Source organism: Scyliorhinus canicula, chromosome 16, assembly GCF_902713615.1.
Source record: "Scyliorhinus canicula chromosome 16, sScyCan1.1, whole genome shotgun sequence".
Taxonomy (NCBI): Eukaryota; Metazoa; Chordata; class Chondrichthyes; order Carcharhiniformes; family Scyliorhinidae; genus Scyliorhinus; species Scyliorhinus canicula.
The window spans coordinates 101,200,276-101,226,761 of NC_052161.1; the positions used below are offsets into that span (position 1 = coordinate 101,200,276).

Here is a 26,486-nt window from a genome sequence, read left to right on the forward strand (position 1 = left end):
CAACTGGACTTAGTGGCGCTGCCGTTTTCCTAGCAGCTTACTAAATCATACAGATTATGGGCAGCATGGTAGCACAGTGGGTAGCACTGTTGCTTCACAGCTCCAGGGCTCCAGGTTTGATTCCCGGCTTGTGTCATTGTCTGTGTGGAGGCTGCATGCTCTCCGTGTGTCTGCGTGGGTTTCCTCCGGGTGCTCCAATTTCCTCCCACAAGTCTCGAAAGACATGCTGCTAAGTGAATTGGACATTCTTCATTCTCCCTCTGTTCCGAACAGGTGCCGAAATGTGGCGACTCAGGGCTTTTCATAGTAACTTCATTGCAGTGTTAATGCAAGCCTACTTGTGCCAGTAAAGATTATAAATTTTAAAAAAATTATTGAAATTCCATTAAATCAGTGGTCCTTGCGGAGTAGGGGCCCGACGCAACTAGCCCCACTGTTCCTTGGTCAAGGAAGAACAATCTATCATGGAAACAGCTTATGAGCACCATTCAATGACCTTTTCCGGAAGTGTGTACTCAAGTAAGGGTGACAGACTGGTGGATACATGAACAATGTTCACTTGGGCAAGACATGGGACGGTCACCTGCAGCTATAAAAAATTGTACCCCATCATTAATTCAACACTTTCAAGGAAGGTAAAGGTGAAAATAAGCACAGAAAAAGAATGGAGAAAAATTACCCTATTCCTCAAAGAGCAGGGCCAACAGCTGTGTAGTGTGCTTGAGAATGCAAATTATATGTCCTCATAGAAACTGCTTTAACAAAATTTGAACTTGGTAATTGAAGGAGGAATAATCTGTATTTCAGGAAAGATAGCAATAAATATGAAACTATGTATATTTAACAAGGATATGTACAAAAAATCATCAAAAAATAAATGAAAAATCTGTTGGATTCTTAAACTAAACACACTTGGAATTAGGAACAAATTATGGCCAATCTCGCTCTCTTCAATTGATGTACTTGTCATCATATACATTGTTTACAAAAATCCCAAACCTGACAAATAGTTCACTCAGTTTTGTCAAAATACTTTGAATCATGGACTTAAAAAATAAGATTAACCTGAATTACCCAAGACCTTATGCAATGGAGATATGTTAATAGTTGGTTTATAATTTTACTAGTTTCCAAATAAGTTTAGTCAGGCTTATGGGGAACAGAGTGGTACTATGGTTGAGGTAACGAAGCTGCAAAATCCTTCCTAATTTCACTCTTAGCACAGTTTCGACCACAATAGATTTTGTGTCCAAAACAAGCATTTTTACCTGCTAACAAAAATATAAAAGAAATATTTAAATACAGTTCACCTGTCTAGGCTGCCCATGTATTTATTACTCTTGATGGTTCTTAGGATTCATGCAATTTTTGGGTTGGCCAGTTGCAGGTTTTAAACATTTTCACCATACTTTTTAAGCACTTAGCTGCATTACTTTTGCTAATATGGATGCAAATCCTTCCTCTGTCCTCGGTGTGGGGTCAGGCCTGGATTGAGGTCTCAGCATAAATACCTTACTGCTGGCCTCCTGTTGGCAGAGGCCTGAGCCCAGAATTTGGATGAGGAAAGCCGACCACTGCAGTTGGCCTGCTCGGCACAGAGAAGTGGTTTTAGGGTCTTCTGCCGACCAGCAGACTAACCCGAAGACTTGCCCGATAGCACCTGGTTTTTGGGGGAGGATATTTTCCCATTTTCCATTCTCTATGTGCTTGCTACCTGATCCTCCCCTTTTCTCCAATGTGAGGGGGCTGGGCACAAAGCACCAAGGCCCACTTGCTAGGTAGCTTCTCTGCTTGGGCCTTTGCCAAGCTGGAAACCATATACCCCATTTCGCTGCAACCCTGTTCTCACTGTTTGCATTCCTCCCTACATTACAAACCGGAATTTTGCACGGTGCAATATTGAACAGCTCAAAACATTCAGCAACAGTTGGTAATCAAGTAAAATAGTAAATTAAAAAAATTCTCTGCTCCAGCTATGTGATAGCATTTCACACAATATTAAAATTTTTCATGCAAGAACCAAAGCATTTCAGTTTCATCTTTAAACTGGGGTTTTGTGGTTTCCAACAAATATGAGCCAACAGGCAACTGTCATTTATTTTTAGATGTGTTAAAAACACAATGCCACCCAGAATCTTTGATAGTTACTAAACTATGTCATGAACATTTAAACACATGATTTTTGGGGGCAAAGCTGCCCCCAACATAATTTGGGAAGTAATTGTTGGGATTCTGGAATCATTTTCAACAAGTGGTGAGCATTGCAAGCGAACATGCTGAGATTCAAAGGCTTCACTATTCGGGAATTTACTGTGACGATTTTCTGCCACATCTTTGAGATTCTAGATTTTGGGCAAGTATTCATTCCCACATTGTGCTTGGTGGTGTTTAATAACCATTGTGCAATTTAAATAGATGGAAAAATCAGATGGGCTCTAAGTTTGCTTTTGTTCCCAATTAATGCTTTACTAAACACTTCAGCTATGAAGTTATTTAACATTTAAAAAAACAGTCCTTTAAGTTCCCTCATGGGTCTCCCTAATGCATTTGTACCATCAATATTTTTCTTGCTAAGTGTTTACAGAAGCAAAGCTATGTCGCCTCACTCCACTCTAAATGATTCTATTCACATAGAAGCAGCAATCAGACTTGTAGGCTACAGATACATGAAAGAACTGTAGTGGGAGTTCCAGATGGCAGCATTTCTCAATCTATCTCAAATTAAGCTCCACTGTCAGACTCACAGAAGTGTTTGCTTCAGATTTATTGCATATAATTAGTTTGCTATAACCAATTATTTCAGGGATAATTTTTTGCAGTGAAGCCCTAGCTTTCAGTCTCTGACAGTGAATGACTGATCTGGTCATGATGAGCTCAATTCCCTAATGGGCTACAAGTTACTCAAACATTTGGACAAAAGCATTCTTTTATCTCTGAACTGAAGTCCAATTTTCATAATGCAGCACCTCAACAAACCACGTGATATTCTGCCGCAAATAAAATCATTATTTATATGGGCAGCTTAAAAAGGAATAATTCTGCATAAGCATCAACAATATATGCTAAAAACTGCTGTAATTGATCAATCCACAATAGTGGGTTCATATTTCTTCTGAAATTTTTGCATGAATGGAAAGCAAATGGGGAAACAATGGAATTCAGTAAATTGAAATTTTCTGTAACACAACACGTGAATGGGCTGTGAAATAACTCCTGAACTTGTATTTTTACAGTGCTGTTTTCTTTTAAATGATGCTTAATCATTTCATTAAAAAACTTCTTCAGTACCAATGGAATGCTTTAAGGAATTAAGTTGGGAGTCTAGCCTGGATGGAATGGATGTTTCACAGACAGCAAAATGGCTCCAATCAGTCAGCCGCATGTTCTGTTCAAGGGGCAGCCTTGCACCCATCATATTATCTCTCAGTCCTGTGTGGGTTCATAAATGACATTACAATCCGACAGTTCAGTGTTCATGATGCAGAGTCTATGTTTGGTTTGCTGCTGTATTTTGTCTTCTGGGTGCTGCGACTTCATCGTCGGCTTGGATTCATGCTTGTTGTTTTGTTTAAGCCAGCTCTTGGAGCAGGAATTTTGCTGCCGGAGGATGGGGAACGTCCTTTAACACCCGCCAGGCCCGGCCTAGAGGTAGCCACAGTTCCAGACTTTGCTGTTCAAATAAAAAAAAAAATACATTTAATTGCTTTTATTGAAGATTTCTGTTCATACTGTTATCATTTATTTCAATGGGGGAATATATCAAGTTGCTTGAGATAAGCTGGTGAATTTTGTACTAGTTGCTAAATCAGGCCTCACAATAACAGTTGCCAAGCTGTAACATGGCCAAAGAAAAACTAGGAGGAAAAGTAAACACAAAAGAAAAATCATGGAAAAAGCAAAAAAATGTAACTGCAGTGTAACTCCAAGTCCCTAAGTTATTAGGGAGCTAAAGTGAGCCAAGTTAACTGTGATAGGGCTTGGAAACAGAAAAATTATAAACCAGGGTCAAAAGGATTCTTCTGCACTAAGGCCACTGACCGGCAAGTTTAGTGCACTCACTCAGCAAACTAGTGGTTGCCTCCTTGGGGAACATTATACCGAATTGCAGGTGTCAAAAATTAAGCATTTTTATTGATTATAGATCATTAGATCTTTTCATGTTGGCTGTCACACACATAGTTAAAATTAGTTATGCTCACTATTTCTAAAGATTTTAAATACACATCTTGTACTGTCTATGATCGGCGGGACAATTGCTGCTATTGTCTGTGGATGGATCCCCATCGACAAGGTCTTTCAATGCATTTGGAACTGAACAACGAATTAGGCTATACCATTCAATTTAATTACCAACTTGCAGCAGGATTTTTTTCAGTTTGCTTGCTTGGCACTCCGTGTCGACAAAGATGAGTCTTATAAGACCATAAGACATGGGAGCAGAATTAGGACATTTAGCCCTGTCTGTGTCTCCATTCAATCATGGTTGATGTGTTTCTCACCCCCATTCTCCTGCCTTCTCCCCATAATCCCTGATCCCCATATTAATCAAGAACCTATCTATCTCTGTCTTAAAGACACTCCGTGATTTGGCCTCCACAGCCTTCTGCGGCAAGGAGTTCCTCAGATTCACCACCCTCTGGCTGAAGAAATTCCTCCTCACCTCAGTTTTAAAGGATCATCCTTGGAGTCGGAGGCTGTGGCCTCAGGTTCTAATGTTTCCTACTAGTGGGAACATCCTCGCCAGAGTCCTCAACTGCTCCTCAAATGACAAGCTCTACTTTCCAGGGATAATTCTTGTGAACCTCCTCTGGACCCTTTCCAAGGCCAGCATACCCTTCCTTAAACACAGGGCCTAAAACTGCTCACAATATTCCAAATGGGGTCTGACCAGAGCTTCTGATTTCCAAAGCCTTTTCCCAATTAGAAAATAGTCTATGCCTCCATTTTTCCTATCAAAATGCATAACCTCACATTTTGCCACATTGTGTTCCATCTGCCACTTCATTGCCCACTCTCCTAGCCTGTCTAAGTCCTCATGCAGCCCCCCTGCTTCCTTAATACTACCTGTCCCTCTGCATTTCCTTGTATCATCTGTATATTGTGAAAAGTGGTCCCAAAACTGAGCCCTGAGGCACACCACTAGTCACTGGCTGCCACCCTGAAAAAGACCCCTTTAACCTCATTCTCTGACTTCTGCCAGTCAGCCAATCCTCTATCCATGCCAGTATCTTACCCAGGGGCACTTATTTAACTGCCTCCTATACAACACCTTGTCAATGGTGTTAAAACAATGTTAGCTTAGAGCTATTTTCAAAGAAATCTGAAGATGTATATTGTCTTCATTGTACTTTGTCAGATTGAAATCAGAGATAAAGGGAAGGCCAGTGGCTTTGTTGTAGCAGACAGTTCCAATGTAATATCTGATCTAAACTGAACCCCCATCTACATATAGTTTATAAAAGCCAGTTAGTTGGCTCAAAATGAGATGAGAGTGACTGCTCTCTTTTTTTTAAATTTAAAGTATCCAATTAATTTTTTCCAATTAAGGGGCAATTTAGCATGGCCAATCCACCTGGCCTGCACATCTTTGGGTTGTGGGGGCAAAACCCACGCAAACACGGGGAGAATGTGCAAACTCAGTGACCCAGAGCCGGGATCGAACCTGGGACTTCGACGCCGTGAGGCAACAGGGCTAACCCACTGCGCCACCGTGCTGCCCCCGAGTGCGACATCAAGGCAGCATTTGACTGAGTGTAACATTAAAGAGCCTGAGTAAGGCGGCAGCACGGTGGTGAGCACTGCAGCCTCACGGCACCGAGGCCCTGGGTCACTGTCCATGTGGAGTTTGCACATTCTCCCTGTGTCTACGTGGATCTCACCCCCACAACCCAAAAAGATGTGCACGGTAGGTGAACTGCCAATGTTAAATTGCCCCTTAATTGGAACAAAAAAGAATTGGCTACTCTAAATTAAAAAAGAGCCCAAGTAAAACTGGAGTCAACTGGAACAATGGGGGAAAATTCTCCACTAGTTGTATCCTGCTATGGAAGGAGCATCCATAATGTGGTTAGATGGGCCAATAATCGGCTTGGGAATCCTCCACCACTCTTTCCAAAGGGGAAATTACAAAAACAAAGCTGGGTAAAAGCTCTGGAATTCCCTAAGAGCACTTTGTGTGTACCTACCCTACATGGACTGCAGTGATTCTAGAAGACGGCTCATCACCACCTACTCGAGTGCAATGAGGGATGAATAATAAATGCTGGACGAGCCAGCCACAGCCAAAAGTGTCTGTTTTCACTATGTTACTGGATTTATAGTTGTAAAACGACTGTTGCAGCAGACATTTTAATCAGAATGCCCTTCTTCAGCAACACAAGAAAATTCCCAGGTCATTACACAAATCCTTTTGATTGTAGGAAGCATATACATTTTGCTCTCATGTACATGCTTCAAATTGATGAAATGGTTAAAATCTGACTCTTAAGGCGACTGATTTATACAAAATATTTTACCGTGCTGGAGTTGCTGGGCCCTCTGTAACGTCTGCATCCTGCGAGGGTTCATTTTACAGCCGTCTCTTCCATGAGATGCACTTTCCAAGCCTAGGAAGGTTGGAAGAACAAGGAGGTCTCTGTTAGTTTCAATCTGTCCAGTGAGCAGCTCCTTGTGGAGCAGAGCTGCAGACGGGGCCTCTCCTGAAATCTGCACAAACCACACAGGGCGAGCAGGTCAGCACGTCTGCCAGATAGCCTAATTTTTCCTGTCAATGGACAAAGCCATGGCTTTATTCAGGGGAACACGACATCTTTAATGGAGTAGAGGCGGAAAACAGCAGCATCATATCTTACTTTACATTTTTGTCCCTTAAAATTGTTACATTATGAAATATTCGTATGTATATTTAAAGCTTTCTACAGGATAATAAATTGGACCATTGTAAATACTTTTCAGGAACACAATTCCAAATCTCTTCAATCGAAAATAGTCAAAAATCTGTTATTTTCACTGCTTAGTCACAGTATTCTTTCTTTTTTCCATGTGATAAATACAAATTATTTACAGTGTAACTATCACTTCTGCAATTTCCAAAAGGCTATGGTCTTGACTTTCTAGAAATAACTGTAACTGATCTTTGCCATAACCTCTTCTATTTTTCTTGGCTTCATAAAAATATTAAATATTTATTCATTCAACTTGATTTATTAAACATAAACATGCAACCAAAATGGAAGGACCGGCAATATTTATGGTGCCATCAGGCACAACATTGGAGAGTAGGAGCCAGAGTGATGTGAAGTTTTTCTAAACTGGTTAACCAATAATCTATCCTTACAAAACAGAGTTCATATTGTCAGAAAAAGGTGATATTCAAGGTGAACAATACCAATAAGATTAAAATATAGACAAGGCAAATTAGGAAGTTCATCCGAGTGATATGAAGCTGATTTAGTTTGAGTGATTACAATAGTTAAGAAATCCTGGGAGGGGGCAGCACGGTGGCGCAGTGGGTTAGCCCTGCAGCCTCACGGTGCCGAGGTCCCAGGTTCGATCCTGGCTCTGGGTTTCTGTCCGTGTGGAGTTTGCACATTCTCCCTGTTTTTGCTTGGGTTCTGCCCCCACAACCCAAAGATGTGCAGGGTAGGTAGATTGGCCACACTAAATTGCAAATGATAATGACTAGAGCAATAGTAAAATACCAAATAAATTTAAAATTATAAAAACCTCCAGCAGAGATTGAAGTAGGAGAGTTGTGAGAGATTGCTTATCAGCGGACAATCCCTTTCTTTTGATCGGTCTGGAACTGCTAAGTGTGAAGAAACGACCCATAATGAGGACGCCATTTATGAACAGACACAGGAGTAGGCCGATCAGCCCCTCAAACCTGCTCTGCCACTCAATTAATTCATAGCTGATCTATAACCGTCCCTCGTCTTGGACCCTAACCACTACATATGTTCACAAAACAGAGGTCAATCAATCTCAATCGTGATATTTTCTATTCACTCCTCATGCCACAACCCTCATTGGGGGAGATGCAGATTTGATCCTTGTGCAAAAATATGCATTCTGAGATCATGCTTAAATGCTTAGCTCTAATTTTCCCTAGAGGACTGTACAACGGATTTGACCAAAAAATGTCTGGTGTAAAAGATTCTTCAGAATGTTTAGCAATGGGTGAGATGCGTGGGCTCAATTTGAAATTGGAGATGGTAATAAATCAAGATAAAACCGAATGCAAGAGGTAACAACTGTTCACTAGAATTGAGAAGAAACCATTGATTGAATTTCCACAGGGGTTCTTTCAACTAACTGATTTCAGCAGAAGTTCAGGGAATCAGAGAAATGGCACAAGTTGAAGTGAGATGGGGATTTAGCAAGGTGTTGGCTTCTCCAACTCGGTCAAGCTGCACAATAGGTTAAAAACTAGCTTCACATGCCTAGGTTACATCAAACACTGGTTTTGGAATAGAGTCCATTCAAGGAGGATCATGATAGGGGAGAAGCCATTTAAGTCAAACGGGTTGGTTTAAATAAATGTTTGTAAGCTCTTTCTGAATTGAAAATTACTTAAATTTATTTGGTTTCTCACATTTTATTAACAGATGCATCAACTTGCATTGGTCAAATCAAAGACACTGTATGATGTCTTTGAAGACACTGTCAGGCCAGATTGCTTCTGTGAATGGTGAGAAAAAAGATCCAGTAAGTTTAGTTATACTGTAGTAAAACACATTTGCAAATAATTTATTTTCTACTTAGTCAAGGAGGAAGTTAAATTTAATAACTACTACAAATATCTATTTGGAATTCTGCCACTACATGAGTGTTCATTTACCAATTAACATTTTCATGTTAATGCACAAATCAAATTCCAGTGCAATGTTATTCTGCTGCCCGCTGAAGGCGGGAAGGATTGCACAAAGGCACATTAAAAAACTAGCACTCTCTGTGCCCCAACAAAATGCAAATTTACTGAGATATGTAGAGAAACAGAAATGAAGAACAATAGAATCAAATGCAGAGATTTTAAAAATCCAGAAGAAAAACAAAGAATTGTAAATAAAGATTTCTTATCATTACTGAGGGTTCATTTTAATTTCTGAACGGGAGTGCTATGCTCCTCCGCATTGATTTTCAAATTGTAACATTATGCTACGGTACCCGGTTCGGACCCCCAATGTATATTGGGGAACCACCATTTATATTGGTGAGGCCACACCTGGAGTATTGTGTGCAGTTTTGGTGTCCTTGTCTGAGGAAGGATGTTCTTGCTATGGAGGGAGTGCAGCAAAGGTTTGCGACGCTCATTCCTGAGATGGCGAGACTGTCATAAGAGGACAGACCAAGTCAGTTAGGATTATATTCATTGGAGTTTAGAAGAGTGAGAGGGGATTAGAAACTAACAACACCCCAACAATTTTTCAATGTATAAACTGTGAGGAACGGATACATTGTTCCAGGAGTGATTCCACTGACAACCATGGATCTTTTATATTGAAACAAACTTTATTATTAACACAGGATTAATCCCCTTAACATCGAAGGATAAAAACAGCTTTTCAATTAACAGTTAGACTCTTATATTAAAAAAAATAAGGAAAGGTTTTTCCCATTTAGAAACAGAGATTAGCGGCTGGACGCCATTTGGTCCTGCTCCGCCATTCATTGTGATCATGGCTGATCATCAAGTTCAATCCCCTGATCCCGCCCCCCCCCCCCCCCCCCCCCCCCCAATATTCCTTTAGCCCCAAGAGCTATATCTAATTCCTACTTGAAATTACACAACATTTTGGCCACAACTACTTTCTGTGGTCGTGAATTCCACAGATTCACTACCCTCTGGGTGAAGAAATTTCTCAACTCAGTCCTAAAAGGTTTACCCCTTATCCTCAAACTATGACCCCTAGTTCTGGACTCCGCCACCATCGGGAACATTTTTTCTGAATCTACGCCGTCTAATCCTGTTAGAATTTTGTAAGTTTCCACGAGATCCTCTCTCACTCTTCTAAACTCAAATGAATATAGTCCGAACCAACTTGGTCTGTCCCCATATGACAGTCTTGCAATCCCAGGAATCAACCTAGCAAAACCTTGCTGCATTTTCTCCAGAGACAAAGACAACAAAACTTCACCCCTCTGGTTGCCCGGCGAAGAATTTTACTGGAATGGCGGTCGGCAACACCACAGAGGGTGGCGGCCTGGCTAGGGAACCTGTACGACTTTCTCCGGTTGGAGAAAATTAAGTTTGAATTGAGGGGTTCAGCGGAGGGTTTTGAGACATGGGGGGGATTGTTCACAACCATGTTTAAAGAATTGTTTGTTGGGAGACGGGGTGAAAAAGGGGAAAAACCTGTACAGACTGAACAATTGAGAGTTGGGGAGAATGCTCCCCCAGATTATTTATGTTTTTGAATACGTATTAAAAATTTTTTTGTGCCATTCTGAAACTTCAAAATTATGCCCTTTATACTCAACTCCAGGTCTCTATCAGGAAGAACGATGATCCCAATATCGACGCCCAGGGGAAACCACTGTATATGTCTCTCCAACCTGAAAACAACTGTTTACCACTACCAATTTCATATCCATGTAACCCCTTTAATCCCATAAGATTCAATGCTGCGAAGGAGTCTATTACGTGGTAATTTGCCAAGTTCCTTTTGAAAGTCCAATGCAGAACATCCACTGCTTTAATCTTCATCAACCCTATACAATCCTTCATCAAAGAAACTCAAAGCTTGATATTACTTGCTTTAACAGATGAACTCTGTCATCCGTGGTCTGAAGACCTTCCCCCAACACGAACATTAGGCTCACACAGCCTGTGGTTACGAGGTTCATCCCTCTATTTTTTCAACAGGCATTTGCAACCTCCATCCTGTATGGAACCATGTCCATATCCAGGGAAGACTGAAAGATTGGACAACAACTTAGGATACATTCCACCTCAAATGGGTGACATTTTTACTTTGAGCACTTTTTAAAACAGTGCCTTTTGATCTATTTTATCCTATCTATTCTTCCTCTAATGCAACATTGGTGATATACTCTTCTTTTGAGAAAACAAATACAAAATATTGAGTGCCTCAGCTATTACATATAAAAATACCAAGGAGGTATTTTCATATTAGTTCTCATCAGGAAGTAGCCTGGACACCTATTATACCAGAACTCCCCAATGGAAGAGATCCTCCAGCACATCCTTTCCAGCCACCTGCTACTGACCCCTAAGCATTGACACCCTTCCTGCTTCTGATTGCTGAGCACATTATTTAAAGGAAAGATTTAATAATATGGAACATTTAAATTTTTCATCCTTATATAAAATAGTCAAGACTTCAAATAGATGTATAAATTAAACTATGAGTAGACAAATTGCTATACACACGTAGCTATTTTAACACAACAATGTGGTCACTTGGGCTTTCTTGTTTTGCAATAAAGGAAAATGTGTGCATTGATAAGAAAGAAAGATGTTTTAATCAACTGAAAAAAATAAAGGACATACTATCAGGTGAGAGGCAATTTAGATAATGTAATGTAATGAGCAGTTGCATCATAATAAAAATGTTTAACAGACTCGAGTTGAAGTGTGCCTGAAGCATGCTGGGAACCTGTGTGTTCAACTATGTAAACTCGCTGGAGGCCTGAATGGGTGGTGTAGCCACCTGGGGTGGCCATGTCCCGATTTCAAAATGGACACTTGCAAAGAGTACAGGGAGAAATTGGACAGTGCTAAGGAAACAAGCAGGTGCAAGGTTTGCCTGTGGATTGGAACTTGCAGCTCCCAGACAAAACCGATACTACAAGCCACTAGCATAGTAATGAGCTATCTCCGGGGCCAAAAGAGAAACATTTAAGCAATCGGTACCAGGGCAGACTCCCAGGCGCCAGTGGAGACTAAAACAAAGGCAGGCCAACGGTCACCTAGGACCCGCCCAGTGATCAAGCAACGACCCTTTTATTGGAGAGAATCAATACAAATGATTGGGATATGGTCCAATTAATTGGGGCCAAGTTCAAGGCCCGCCCAAAAGGGCACGAAGCCCCTTTGGGGTATAAAGAGGAGTCGCCAAAGACAGATCGCTCTCTTCTTCTTCACCTTCATCTTGGCCGTGGCTCTTTTCAAGTAAGTCGAAGGTCAACGCACGCTACGCTCCTAGCTACTATTCTACACCAGTTCGAAGCCAGCAGTCTCAGAACCGAACAACGGCCATTGTTCCTCTGACTGAGTGGGCACCCAAAGCTAAGTATAGGCTTATAGTAGTTAGTTATACTACTTAGTAGTAGTTGCAGTTTAGTGAGTAGAGTTTGTGCATGAGTAATAATTGACTGTGTGTGTAAAGAAATGTGCATTGATTTCAAACTTACTAACTGGTGTATCGAGTCTTTGATCAGTATTCGGTTTTGAACCTTGTGGTGGTATCAAAAAGATACCTGGCGACTCTTGAGCAAAGGTAATTAAAACAGAGCAAATTAAGGAAAGCATAACGAGCAACAGTGGCTATTCCTACTTGCTTTAGATGAACACTATGATTCAAACATGTGCTGCTGTGGGTTCTGATCTCCCAAACGCCCCTCCCAGACTGAAAGGCGCTGCAGGCCTCTTAATCTGACTGTTGTGGTAAGGAAAGGGAGACAAATAAATGCTCACTTAGTCCCCATGCTCATTAAATTCAGCAAGACCTGAAGAAACCACTTCTTCTGGGCTTCCTGACCTCAAAGCAGCCCCTCAGCTTCCTCCCCATTTCCAGCCCATACAGTCTGCCTGGCTGAAGATGCTAGAATGGAACAGAGAACACGTATACTCAAATAACTTTCTGACAGTCCCTGAACTACTGAGTGTCGCATAATTTAAAAGGGGGCTGAGGTGTCACCTATTCCAGTTGACCACTGCATCAAGTGGATATGATTTTATCAATGCAGAGTTCATTTATGGAGTATAAGACTGCAAACTATAGATATTAGTTTACATTAGATGCAAGACAAAAATATTAGAATTGTCTAAAGAGATGGCAATACAGAAAAAGCACATAATTTCTCTCTATTCTTTAGTTTCTTCAAAAGAATGGAGCAGCGGGCATCGAGAATTGGTTCGCCCTCAATTTCACCCCATGGTCCAGGGCGCTCACTCTTCCATTTCTTGTCATGCTGGCATATCAATTACAATCTCTTTGCTTCCCTCATCTCATCATTGTTTAAATTATTCTGGGTATCTGCTCTCATTTCAGTTTACGGTCATGCATTTGTTGCAAATTCCATGTTCACCAACACAAACCTTTTGAGTAACCTTTCTGCTGAACCTTGTAATCCACTGCTGCTTTCACCAACTGCTTGATTATAACGATGAGTAAATTCAAGTGTATGAAAATTTTATAACACGTACCCGAGAGACTGCACCCTGGGCAATAACAATCATGTAGGGTAACATGCCCAACAAAACTCAGTGCAGTCAATGGTAGCAGTACCGATGCCTCAAATCATATTGCAGTGAAAACAGTGAATGTTACATTCACTGAACACATTTCTTGAAAGTTTGAGGGGCTCCAATTGATCTCAACTTCTAAATCTTTACCAGCATGTCTCCATATACTTTTGAAGTCTCTGATCAGCCAGCAATTCATTATCAGATTTGACAATGAGGATGGGTGGAATTTTATAAATTTTTAATGTGTTAACTCTTTTACTAATCATTAGGATTGTCTGAGCAGGGGGCCGGCAGCATGGTGGCGGTGGTTAGCACTGTTGCCTCACAGAACTTAGGATCCTGGGTTCGATCCTAGCCCCGGGTCACTGTTCGTGTGGACGTTGCACATTCTCCCCATGTCTGCGTGGGTCTCACCCCCACAACCCAAAGATGTGCGGGGTAGGTGAATTGGTCACATTATTTTGCCCCTTAATTGGAAAAAAAATGAATTGAGTACTCTAAATCTATTTAAAAAAAGGATTCTCTGAGCAAATTCTTCACAAAGAAAGCGCAAACATTTTAATTTAGCCAGGACCTTTGCGCAAAACGTGCCAGGAACGGAAAAAACTCCATACACACAAATTGGATGTCTGTACTACCAACCTTGCTCTAACTGGCACTAATCTAAGCAGCTTCAATTGAAGAAAATCACTTCTAATCGGATTTCAACAACTGGATGCATGCCAATTATAACGAAAGAGCAAAAAACACTGGAGCTATGGAATACAAGATTTGATCCAATTAACTGAATCATCAATGTAATGGTGATCTGTAGAACTAAACGCCACTGTGTGTGTACCAAATGTTGCACATACATAAACTGCCACTGTACTTCAAGTCATTCATTTCTTTGAAGTTCCTTGCTGTAACTAGGCGCTTTATAGGTATTATTTTACATTTTAAAAATAAATTTAGAGTACTCAATTTATTTTTACCAATTAAGGGGTAATTTAGCGTGGCCAATCCACCTAACTTGCACATCTTTGGCTTGTGGGGATGAAACCCAAGCACACACGGGGAGAATGTGCAAACGTCACATGGACAGTGACCCAAAGCCAGGATTGAACCTGGGACCTCGGTGCCGTGAGGCAGCAATGCTAACCACTATGCCACTGTGTACTTATGGTTGAAAAATTAAGTCAGTTCTTCAGCTGTTTCTCTTTAGGAACGTAAGAATTTCTTGTCAAAAGAAAAAAGACGAATGTCCATCTAATTCACTATCTATCTTCTTGCATCCAAGCAAAAAGCAGAGAAATCCACAGTGGTAGAATGAAAACCACAAACCAATAAGTCATCCGTTTCTTCCAAGCATCCTGCACTTACCATCAGTCATTAATTCCATTCCCCTCATATTGGGGACGATTTTGAGAATGGAAAGATTTGGCCACAATCGGAAAATGAGGTTCTCTCCAGCGAGATTAAGATTTCCGGTTTTCCAGGCCCCTCACCGATGATGTGACATGAAATCTGCCGCGGAAGACAGGAACCTCATTTTAACACACAATATTAGAGAGCCCCCCCTCCTCACACACTGACTATTCATCTGCCGCTGTGTAGTCATCTGGGATGGCCACGTCCCGATTACAAAATGGACACTTTGCAAAGAATGCAGGGAAAATGGACAATACTGAGAAAGCAAGCAGGTGCAAGGTTTGTCTGTTGATTGGAACTGTAGCTCCCAGACAAGACCAATACTGCAAAGCCATTACCATACTAATGAGCCATCTCCGGGGACAAAAGGGTAACATTTAAGTAAACAATACCAAGGCAGACAACCCGGTGCTAGAGGAGACTAGAACAAAGCAGGCCAACAGCCACCTAGGACCCGCCCAGAAATCAGGGCACCCACCCCTTTATTGGAGGAAATCGATAGGAATGATCAAGATGCGGTCCAATTAATTGGGGCCAAGTTCAAGGCCCGCCCAAAAGCACGCAAAGCCCCTTTTGGGTATAAGAAGCCCCCAAGAGAGAATCGCTCTCTTGGCCTTGGCTCTCAGCGAGGTGACACCTGCCTAGCAGCTGCACCAGAACAAGTAAGTCCAAAGTCAACGCACGCTACGAGACAGACGCTCCTAGCTACTATTCCGTACCAGCTCAACCCCAGCAGCCTCAGAACCGGACAACGGCCATTGTTCCTCTGACTGAGTGGGCGCTCAAAGCTAAGTATAGGCTTTAATAGTAGTGATAGTTTAGTTGGTAGAGTTTTGTGCATGAGTATATTTGAGCATTGATTTCGAACTTACTAACTGATGTATCAAGTCTTTGATCAGTATTCGGTTTTGAACCTTGTGGCGGTATCGAAAGATACCTGGCGACTCTTGAGCAAACGTAATCAGAATTAAGGAAGGCGACCATATTAACCGCCATAAACAGAGCCAATTAAAGAGAGAACATAACGAGCAACAGCTGCCATGTCGGCACGATCTACAGCAGTACAAAAATGAGACTGGCAAGCTCACCTCCAAAGGGGATATTGGAGGTGAGTGTTCAGGTCTCCATTACCATTCAGGGTGCCAGTTGGAGGGGGAGAAGCGGAGAGGACACAGGGGATCTAGATAAGTTCAACGCGGGGCTGGGGCAGTGTGTGTGTGGGTATTCCATCTCAGCATCTTGGGGGTGGGGTTGCTTGCAGGCCTCAAAGGCCCTTCAGGTCGGTGAGCCCTAGGTTTAAAGGGGCTGGTGTGCAGGCAGCACTTCCCGTGTCCTGCTTGCTCGGCTTGTGGCAATATCACCACTGAGAGATTGCCCAATGGTAGATGGAAAATGGGTGGGAGCAGGTGAATCCGTAGGGTCAGCGCTGGGGCGTTTGAGGTTCTTTGGTGGGGTCCCATGGAGGCCAGGCTGCATGGGCAGAGTGGGGACTCTGACAAGGTGTGTTTTCCACCCTAATGAGGGCAGATGACCCTTACACAGTGGGAAGAATGACTGTAGTGAAAATTAACCCCTATAATTAGGCATCACTGTGCATCCAGAGGGCTGTATGCAAGTTCAAGGCCACTGGTTATGGAGGTCATGCTGTCAGGGATTGATTTCTAGGTGGCTGGCGAGATTGGAAGGCTTGTTTATTCTGTAGCCCATGTGAGTTCAACATGAAGGTGCCCTCCAAAGACGAAGTTGACATGCTAATTGCAGTCTTCACATGAATCAGGGATACCTCGCCTGCCATAATTGGAAACCAGTTGCCTGATCCATCCTTGCTGAGTCAATTAATTCAGCATTGCAATGCACGAGTGTGCCACTGATTGTCCTCCAATTTTTATTCGTTCTGCAGTAGAGGACCCGAGTGGATGTCGCTGGAGACCTCACCCTTAACATCGGGGCCTGGGGAGGGCGGGCGTTGCATGCAGCAGCTCTATACAACTGTAGGTTGTATTGGTTCACGGACTTGCATGATGCCCGTCTTTCTGCGGCCTTCTGGAGTCTGTAGAGCATGCTTATGTGATTTAAAAATCCTTTTGTTTACGTTTTGTCTGTACATCAGCTCCACACTCCTAGGGGCACCCGGTGCTGAGAGGGGCACCTGCACCTGGCTAAACTTTCCATGAACGGGTCCAGACAATCAAAAAGAATAAAGTGCTGTCAAATTTCAGCAGAGCACTTCAAAATCAGAGAGGGGCGGGGGGGGGGGGGGGGGGCTGATTGGAATGCACTTAACTCTCTTTGAAGTGATTGCAAACATTATGGTTAGAGCAATTCAGAATTATTCAACCATGATGGAAGATGAATGAAGCAAGGCTGGAACCGTGTGTGTGGAAGCTGTCAATCACAGCGCAGTGAGGGAAATGAATGAATGGCTTGCAGATCAAAGATTTGAGGGGCTTAAACACCAGTCACTGCTTTCTCTTTCCAGGAATGGAACCTGGTGTTTTCTCTGCCGAGCCAACAGGTGAATGCCCAAGTGAATGTTACAACAGTAATTTATTTCACTGCTTCTGTCTGGACTGCTCGCTGGCTTCCATTTAAGGGTCTTTTTTGGACAGGAGACTTTCTGACATGGGTCTCCCTATTTAGTAGGTCTGTGCGGTAGGGGTTCCCCCTATTTCAGGGGTCTCAGTGGGGAGGGGGTCCCTATTTCAGGGGCCTCTGCAGAGGACTACCAATCTAGGGGGTTTCTGGGGAAATCTCCTTATTTAGAGGGTCTTGGTCAGGGGGAGGGGGGGGTGGGAAAAGAGGAGAGATTGGGTCATTCCCTTACTTGGGGGAAGGGGAGGGATGCCAGCTGCAGGACTTCGCTATCGGCTGGCTGCTCAAAATGGTGATACTATAGCGGAATTCTCTCACAATCTTCGTCATGCATGCCTCATGGCGCCGAGGTCCCAGGTTCAATCCCGGATCTGGGTCACTGTCCGTGTGGAGTTTGCACATTCTCCCCGTGGGTTTCGCCCCACAACCCAAAGATGTGCTGGTTAGGTGGATTGGCCCCACTAAATTGAAAAATAATTGGGTACTCTAAAATATTAAAAAAAACATGGACACATGTGTCTGAGGATCCTGTTTTAGAGAAGGTGAAAGCGCTTTATTATTGTTCGTTCCCATTCTATATCAATAAGTTCCTCCTTGGTAAAGATTGAAGCTAAAACTGAATTAGAATATTTGCATACTGTGTAACAGTTAGCGTTCATAAGATATAGAAGCAGAATTAGGCCATTTGGCCAGTCGGGTCTGCTCAACCATTCTATCATGGCTGATATGTTCCTTATCTGCTACCTACAATGTAACAGACCGAGAGCAGGGTTGCGAAATCAGCCAGCATCTCCTCCCTAGAACATGATCTAGGAGCAGGACTAGGCAACTTAGCCTCCCGAGCCTAACACCCTCATGGCTGATCCCATCCTGGCCTCAACTCCACCGTCCTGCCTATTTTCCATAACCCTTCAACACATCACCAATTAAAAATTTGTCCAACTCCTCCTTATTTATTCACTGTCCCTGTATCCACCGCACTCTGGGGTAGAATTCCACAGATTCACAACCCTTTGGGAGACGTAGTTTTTCCTCAAATCCGCTTTAAATTTGCTATCTCTTCTTCTAAGATTATGACCTGTAGCCATCTAAGATGGACACTGGGCTACAAAATGGAGAACTGCTAAGGCTGCAGGGAAAAACAGTCTTAGCAAGGACAAGCAGTTTGCAGAAGACTAATTAGCATTCTGCACGTACAGAAACCAGTTTTTGGCCAGGTGCAGAGTTTCAGCCAAAGGTGTAAATGGCAACAGATCTACATAGTAATGAGGTGATCCAGATCCAGACCCCGCACAATAGAAACATTTAAGTATCAATGGATACTTTTGAGTAGACGCCCAGACAGAACGGCACCACAGTAACCAACACAAAGAACCATAGGGACCGCCCCACCCATCGAGGAACGACCCTCAGATTGGGGGTTTTAGAAGATATCGATTGGGAAAGGCCCAATCGATACATGGCAGGTAAAAGGCCCGCCCCAAGGGGGCACAGACTTCTAAGACCTATAAAAGTAGACCCCGCACATGGTTCGGTCTGCTTTGGCTCCGGCTCTGACTGCTGCTTTTGCTCCGGCTCCGCTTTGCTGATACATCGCATCCTGACTCCAGTTCCATCACCAGCCGTTGAGCCATCAGCCATCGAACTGTAAGTGCCAATACAACGATAGCTACGTGATCGAGACCTTGCTAGATCCTGACAACTTTAAGTACCTGAGAGTTGCAGACCAAGAACGGGACGAAGGCCTTGTCCCCTGACCTTGCCTGTTCCTGTCTAGATAAGTATTTTAGTTGTTTAGTATTAGAAGTAAGTTAGTCTCTTTAGCGTATGCATGTGTATTTATTATATTTGTCATAATAAATATCAATCGTTTGGACTTACTAATCGGTGTACAGATTTATTACTTTGAACCTGACCTTGATATACTTGAGGTGTCTAAATACGGCACCTGGCGACTCCTGAGCATAATTACATACACAGAGCCATAGTAGTGTTAAGCACACGGCCTTTAAACGGAGGCGTGTTAATACACTCCAGTAAAACGAGCAACAGACCTCTCGTTTTAGAATGCCCCACAAGAGGAAGCATCAGCTCCATGTCTACTTTATCCATACCTTTTAGCATCTTGTATACCTCAATGAGATCTCCCCTCATTCTTCCAAACTCTAGCGTGTATAGGCCTAAATTGTTCAATCTGTCCTGATTCGACAAACCACATATCTTGTGCTTCATCCAATCGCATTTTCAGTGGCCCCACTCCATCTCTCATTTTCCTTCTGCACTAGGAAGCAGCTACTCATCTCTGCGGATCAGTCAAGGCCAATTGAATAGTTGTAATAATGATCTTAAGGCGACTAGCCAGAGGTCTTTATTGATTCGGAGTCAAAATCTCCATAAAAGTACAGCCTTGGCTGGATGATTGCTACACTTGGGAAGCAATAGCCTGTGGTTTCAGCTTGAGGAGCTAGTAGGGGAGAAGGTCATTAGTGTCCAATTTACAGACCTAGAGAAATAGGGACCTTGAAGAAATTGTATTTTTAAAGAAATGTATAGAATCTTTATGCAATCGGTAGGTATAGAATAAAACCACCTCAGCAGAGAAACTTTTTTATTTTGCTCTGGAAAAGGATAAACAATCTCTAGAAAAGTTGAGAACTCTTGATCCTGGCTTCTATGTTGACATTCCTAAGTTGGTAAATGGCGCCTTGAGTATCCTTTTATTTATACGAGTGTCTGATAAGGGCTAGCAAATGACCCTCAGCATTACGCAAACTGAAAAGTGCCCTTGAGTTAAATGATGGACATGGGGCGGTGACCATCCTGACATTTGGGTACCTGTCCTATGGAGTAGAAAGGTTTAAACAAGTGATTGACAAAGGGTAAACTACCAGACGCCAGGAATCAAGTACATTGATGAGTGCTCAGACACGGGGAGGTGTCCTAGTCAGATGGACCAAGGAAATGGAGGAAGGCCAGTGTTTGCAAACACTTTGGTTAGAAAGCAGAATGCTGCTGTCACAAGCTATTTAGATCAACACACTGTCTGCCCACTGCCCCTTTCTCCTCTGGAATTAACAACCACTCTGAACTATCATGGTTGCATGCTTTTCCTATCTATTTATTAATGCATCATGTCTAAACTGTTACTTAAAAAAAAAAAAAATCTTTAAATTGTTTACGAATAGCCGACTTCCCATCTCTTGGGTATTGGGCGTGTCTCCCAAGCCCAAAAAACATTACAAAAAGGAATGAACCAAATGGATCATGACGCACCAACCTAGGCACTGGAAACGACAACAGCAAACACAGCCCTGTCGACCCTGCATAGTCCGCTTTGTAAGATCTGGGGGCTTATGCCAAAATTGGGTTGGCTGTCCCACGGACTAGTCAGGCAACAGCCCGACATAATCATACTCACATACTGTATTGACTACGTCACCATCACCTTCCTTGGGTATCGTCTCTGGACCCCATGAAGTCGTCCCACCAGATCAAACGTGGACATGGAAGCCTCCTACTAATCAATCCGTACTCATCCATATTGAACACCTCTTGGAGAAAGTACTGAGGGTGTCAAGGGCACAGACTCTGGGTGGAGGACTTCAATGTCCATCACCAAATGTAGCTCAGCAGCACCACAACTGACCTGAGCTGGCAGAACCTAATGGCCATAGCTGCTAGACTGAGTCTGTGCCGAGTGGTGAGGGAACCAATAGGGAAAAATATACTTGACCTCATCTATACTAATCTACATGTTGCATATGCACCTGTTCATAATAGTAGTGGTGGGAGAGACCACTGCACAATCCTTGTGGAGACAAAATTCTGCCTTCACGCTGAGGATATTCTCCATCCTGTTGAGTGGCACTACCAATGCGCGAAGTGGACAAATTTCTAACAGATCCAACAATTCAAAACTGACATCCATGAGGCACTGTGGCCATCATTGGCAGCATCGTACTCAACCACAATCAGTAACCTCATGGGCCAACCTGTTCCTCAATCTACCATTACTGCCCTATTCCTCATTCTACCATTACTATCAAGCCAGAAAATCAATCCTGGTTGAATGAAGCGTCCAGGAACAGCACCAAGCTTACCTAAAAATGAGCTGTCAACTTCGTGAAACTACATCACAGGATTACCTGCACACCAAACAGCGAAAAGTGCAAACTCCACAGTTACCTGAGACTGGAACTGAACCTGGGTCCCTGGAGTTGTGAAGCGGCAGTGCTATCCACTGTGCCACCCATATTCAGGTACAGCTACAACACACTGGCATCTATTGGGAAAAGTGAAAAATTGCCCAGGTTTGTTCCATTCACAAAAGCAGGACAAATCCAGCCTAGTCAATTACTGTCCCATCAATCTACTCTTGATCATCAGCAAATTGATGGAAGATGTCATCCATAGTACTATCAACCTGCATTTACTCAGCAAATACTGACACTCTATTTCAGTTTAGCCAGCAACACTCAGCTTATTACAGCTGTGGCCCAATATGGACAAAGAGGTGAATCCAAGAGAAAGAGAGTGACTGTTCTTAACATCAGAGCAGCACCAAGTAGTCCTGGCAAAACTGATGTCGATGGGAATCAGGGGTAAAGCAAAGGAAGATGGTAGTAGATGTCAATCATCTCAGTCCCTGGACATCATTGCAGGAGTTCCTCAGGGCAGTGTCCTCGGCCTAACCATCTTTAATTGCTGCATCAATAACCTAACCTGCATCATAAGATGGGGTTGTTCACTGATAATTGTACAATGTTCAGCACAAGTTGCAACGACTCAGATTCTGAAGCAATCTGTGCCCATTTGCAGAAAGGCCTAGGCAGCATTCAGGCTTGGGCTGCTCAGTGGCAAGTTCCCCAATGTCAGGCAATGACCATTTCCAAAACAAAATAATCCAACCATCTTCCTTTGACATTCAATGGCAGGAGCACAGAAAAAAAACGAAGATTTCAACTAACAGATAATATTCTCCACGTCCGACTCAGTGTGGCACTACTCTCCAATAGCAACCCACTGTGTATATACCATCAAAGTTTACAGTGAATGATCCACTAAAAACTTATATAATAAATTACGTGGCAGGTTTAACATGCAAGGAAATTTCACACTGATTAATACACCAAGCAATCAATGGAACAGTGCAGCCATTATTTTTTCCAATTAAGGGTCAATTTAACATGGCCAATTAACCTACCCTGCACATCTTTGGGTTGTGTGGGTGAAACCCATGCAAACACGGGGAGAATGTGCAAACTCCACACGAACAGCGATCCAGAGCCGGGATCGAACCCGAGACCTCAGCGCCGTGTAGCAGTAATGCTAACCACTGTGTCACCGTGCTGCTCTCATAGAACATAGAAAAATACAGCACAGAACAGGCCATTCGGCCCACGATGTTGTGCCGAACTTTTGTCCAATGCACTATTAATTTTAAAATGCGTTAACACCAGGCTACACTACATTTCCTGGTGCATCAAGTTCCCAGAAAGAATGCCAGGGAAAATAACCTCCTACACGGTGAGCCTCACCTGGTAGGTTACACAACAGCATTGGCAGAAACCTTGGTCAGTCTTCTGACGAAAAATGAAAGACTGCAGTCAACCCAAAAAAAAAAGAGGCAGGTGGGTTTTGAAATCAACAATATTAGCCACTGCATAAAAAGCAAGTGAAAAATCAAAGAAACGTTAATTGTTTTGAACAGTTATGGAAATGAAGTAAAAAAAATATCATGGAGCAGGCACGTCGTTATACCAGTTTCCACAATTGAAAATGGGGCACTTGTTTTAAAAGTAGATCCCATTGCTCCTGGAGTACAGTCTTTGATTATTCTAGAAGCCGGACATCCAGCCAAAATAAATAAAAAATTTAATGTGAACTATAGTAGGTGCAATCCTCTTATGGAGCAGAACTGTCCACCTGCAGTTTTCTCAGTACAAGGTTAATTAGGCCCTGGGGTAATTTTTCACTGTTATGGTTTTGCTAACATGGGTTGAACTTGTGCTAATGATCTATCTACCTATGTGCGCCAATGCTTCATAAGAATACTGCTTTGTTGTTGGTGAACATGAAGTCCAAGTGCCAAAATTCCTCAGGAAAATCTAAAAGGGTGCACTGTGCAAAATGGGAAAAAAGTCTATCTTTGAACTCCACTAGTGTGCAGGTGTGTGTTGTCAATATTTGATTAAGTTTATCACTTGGGATAGTGTTCACCACAAGAATTTAAAGCTACATCTGACAGTTAAAGAACATATAAGCAGGTTGTGGGAAATAATCATTCACTTTTACAAAGCAAGCATTTAAACGTCTGTACAGGGTATGAACACTATTTTTATACAGCAATGGAAAGAACCATCTTTATTAAGTAACATACAAGATCAGTGACAATGGGCGCGATTGAACAGTTTTGTCGCGCCCAACTCAGTTAATGGACTCTCGCGAGATTTGCAGTGCTCAAGGGCAGGGGGTCTCCCAAGTCATCGGAGGCCCCAGGGCAGGGTGGCACCTTGCCACTCCTGGGCAATGGCAGGGTGCCCAGGTGGCAGTGTCAGGCTGGCAGGGCCAAGGTGCCCAGATATCAGGTTGCCTGTGCCAGGCATCAGGCCCAGTGTTGGGGGAGGGCGAGCTCAGGGCTCCTCCAAGGTTAGTCAAGTCTTCGGGTGCTCCGGAGGCCGAGGTGGGGACTCTGAGGGCGGGTCGAGAGATCGGGATTTAAAAATGGCACCCGATCTCATCCAGGAAGTGAGGCAACTGCAGCCTTGGCAGAGGCCAAAAATAGAGTCCCATTTTATGGCGGGGTCGTTCTCAGCGTTGCAGGCACCACGTTACACGCCTCTTTACGCGTCCAAAACAGGACTCTGTGGCCGTTAAACCGCACCCAATCTGTGATGCCATAAACATTAAGTATGTTTTTATTTCCAACTCAGAAGAAACTATTAATTGGAATTCTCTTTATATTTATTTTAACTCCGAGCGGCACAGTAGTTAGCACTGCTGCCTCACAGCGCCGAGGACCCAGGTTCGATCCTGGCCCCAGGTCACTGTCCGTGTGGAGTTTGTACATTCTCCCTTTTGCCTGTGTGGGTCTCACCCCACAACCCAATGAAGTGCATGGTAAGTGGATTGGCCATGCTAAATTGCCCCTTAATTGACAAAACATGAATTGGGTATTTTAAATTTATTTTTAAAAATGCTTATTTTAAATCCACTGCAATTTTCGGTAGCCTTGCTGCACCTTTATTCCAGAAAAAAGTGTTTTAATTCTTTAAGCAAAAATGATTTGAGGGCCAATTTTTATTTTTTGTTTAATTGCTGAAGCAGAGAAGGTCCTAAAAATATAAGAAATATTAAAATGCTCTCTGTACCTGTCACCTATATTAAAAAAAAAACCTGTACCTTCACAAAATGTATGGGGCGGAATTCTCCGAAACGGCAGCTAAGTCTTCAAGCCAGCATAAACACCGGAGCATTCCACACCAGCGTCAACGGACCCCTTGGCCCAGCGATTCACTTACCTGACGGGGGCCAGCAGGGCGCCGGAGTGCTCCGCTCAGTTCAGGCAGCCGATATGGAGCCCTGCATTTCCGGCCATGGGGCTGGCGCAACATGGCGGACCCACACAGCAAGCCGGCCGCGGGAATATAGGCACCCCCCCCCCCCCCCCCCCCCCAAATCGGTGGCTCCCAATCAGCCCCCCCCATCAGATCCCTGGTCGTCCTGGAGGACCCCCACGGTGACGGATCACCACGCCTCCCCCCCACCAGGGCGGCCGCAGCAGCCGCCACTCCAAGTGCCCGCCAGGAGGAACCATGTTAGAACTACGCCAGCGGGAACTCTGCCAGCTGCTAGTGGAGAATCGCCCTGGGGGCCACTTTCAATGGCCCCCGCGCCGCGTCGACTGCGCTTGCGTGACTGGAGGCGATTCTCCTGTCAGCAGAGAATCGCGGGAAGGCGTCGGACCCGATCGCGGGTCTTATGCCCCATTCTCAGCCCCCCGGCCGAAAGCGATTTTGGCGCGGAGGATCCCGCCCATGGACTATATTATTGAAGCCTACGTAAGCGATACCAGAGGGAAGAGTGTAATATTAGCAATGTCTCAGAAGAGAAACATTTTTCAATTGGATACCAGAATTCTTAAGAAAACCCTAAAAGTACATCATATACTGGCTGGAAAAATGGATTCCCAACTTGGATCTAGAAGAATTTTTGTTCCCATCACCTGCCCTTTGTTAGACACTGGTCAGTTCCATACTCCTTTGCAAACTACATTCCCCATTAATCTATTGTTTCAGACACTTTAAGCAAGCTTATAAATAAAGGAAGACCTAAGGGCACCTTCATGACGAAGAACAATGGGATTTCATATGGATCTTAGGTTTCAACAACCTCAATTCGCTCAACATTTCTTGGAAACATCTCCATCTGGCAATCAATCAAGTACAATAATTATTTCTCCTTTTCGAAGTCCCTTTTATTTAATTAAATCACTAAAGACCAAAGTTTATAGTACAAAATGTTTAGTTTGTTATCCGATACTCCTGAACAAAAGACGTTCTGTTACTTCAGTCTTCAAGTTCAACTGTCAACAACTCTGTTATTTCCAAGTCAATTAATAGGAGATTTAAAAAAATACACTCTTCATTCCAGTTTTGTTGACAGTGCAGCACCCCCCATTTTCAATTAAATTATTCAAACATACAAAATAGGGGCAGGCCATTCAGCCCTTCAAGGCTACTCTACCACTTGATAAGATTGTGGCTAATTGGGCTGTGGTCTCAACTCCACTTTCCAGCCTACTTCCTATACCCTTTGACTCACTCAAGAATCAATACATCTGTTGGGAGGGGAGATCAATTGAGGAGTATGAGGTGAGGCACTGTGCAGGGTAAACGGGACCTCCTCTTGTGCAAGGATGAGCTTGAAACAGTTTAAGGTGGTGCACAGGGTGCATATGACTCGGGCGAAAATGAGTCCTCCAATATTGGGAAGATGGAAGCCATTGTTTCCACCCCCACTCCAAACCCAATCCTAGCTACTGACTCCATCT

At 43.3% G+C, this 26,486-nt stretch overlaps 1 protein-coding gene across 1 annotated transcript in view; it reads right to left on the reverse strand.

Annotated features, from left to right (window-relative positions):
• Positions 1-780: 780 nt before the first annotated feature.
• cep104 (centrosomal protein 104) overlaps positions 781-26,486 on the reverse strand; it is a 243,452-nt gene continuing 217,746 nt past the window's right edge. The window contains 3 exon segments of the mRNA XM_038821410.1: positions 781-3,670; positions 6,516-6,587; positions 6,590-6,605. Of these exon segments, the coding sequence (XP_038677338.1) occupies positions 3,534-3,670; positions 6,516-6,587; positions 6,590-6,605 (225 nt within the window). The 3' untranslated portion in view covers positions 781-3,533.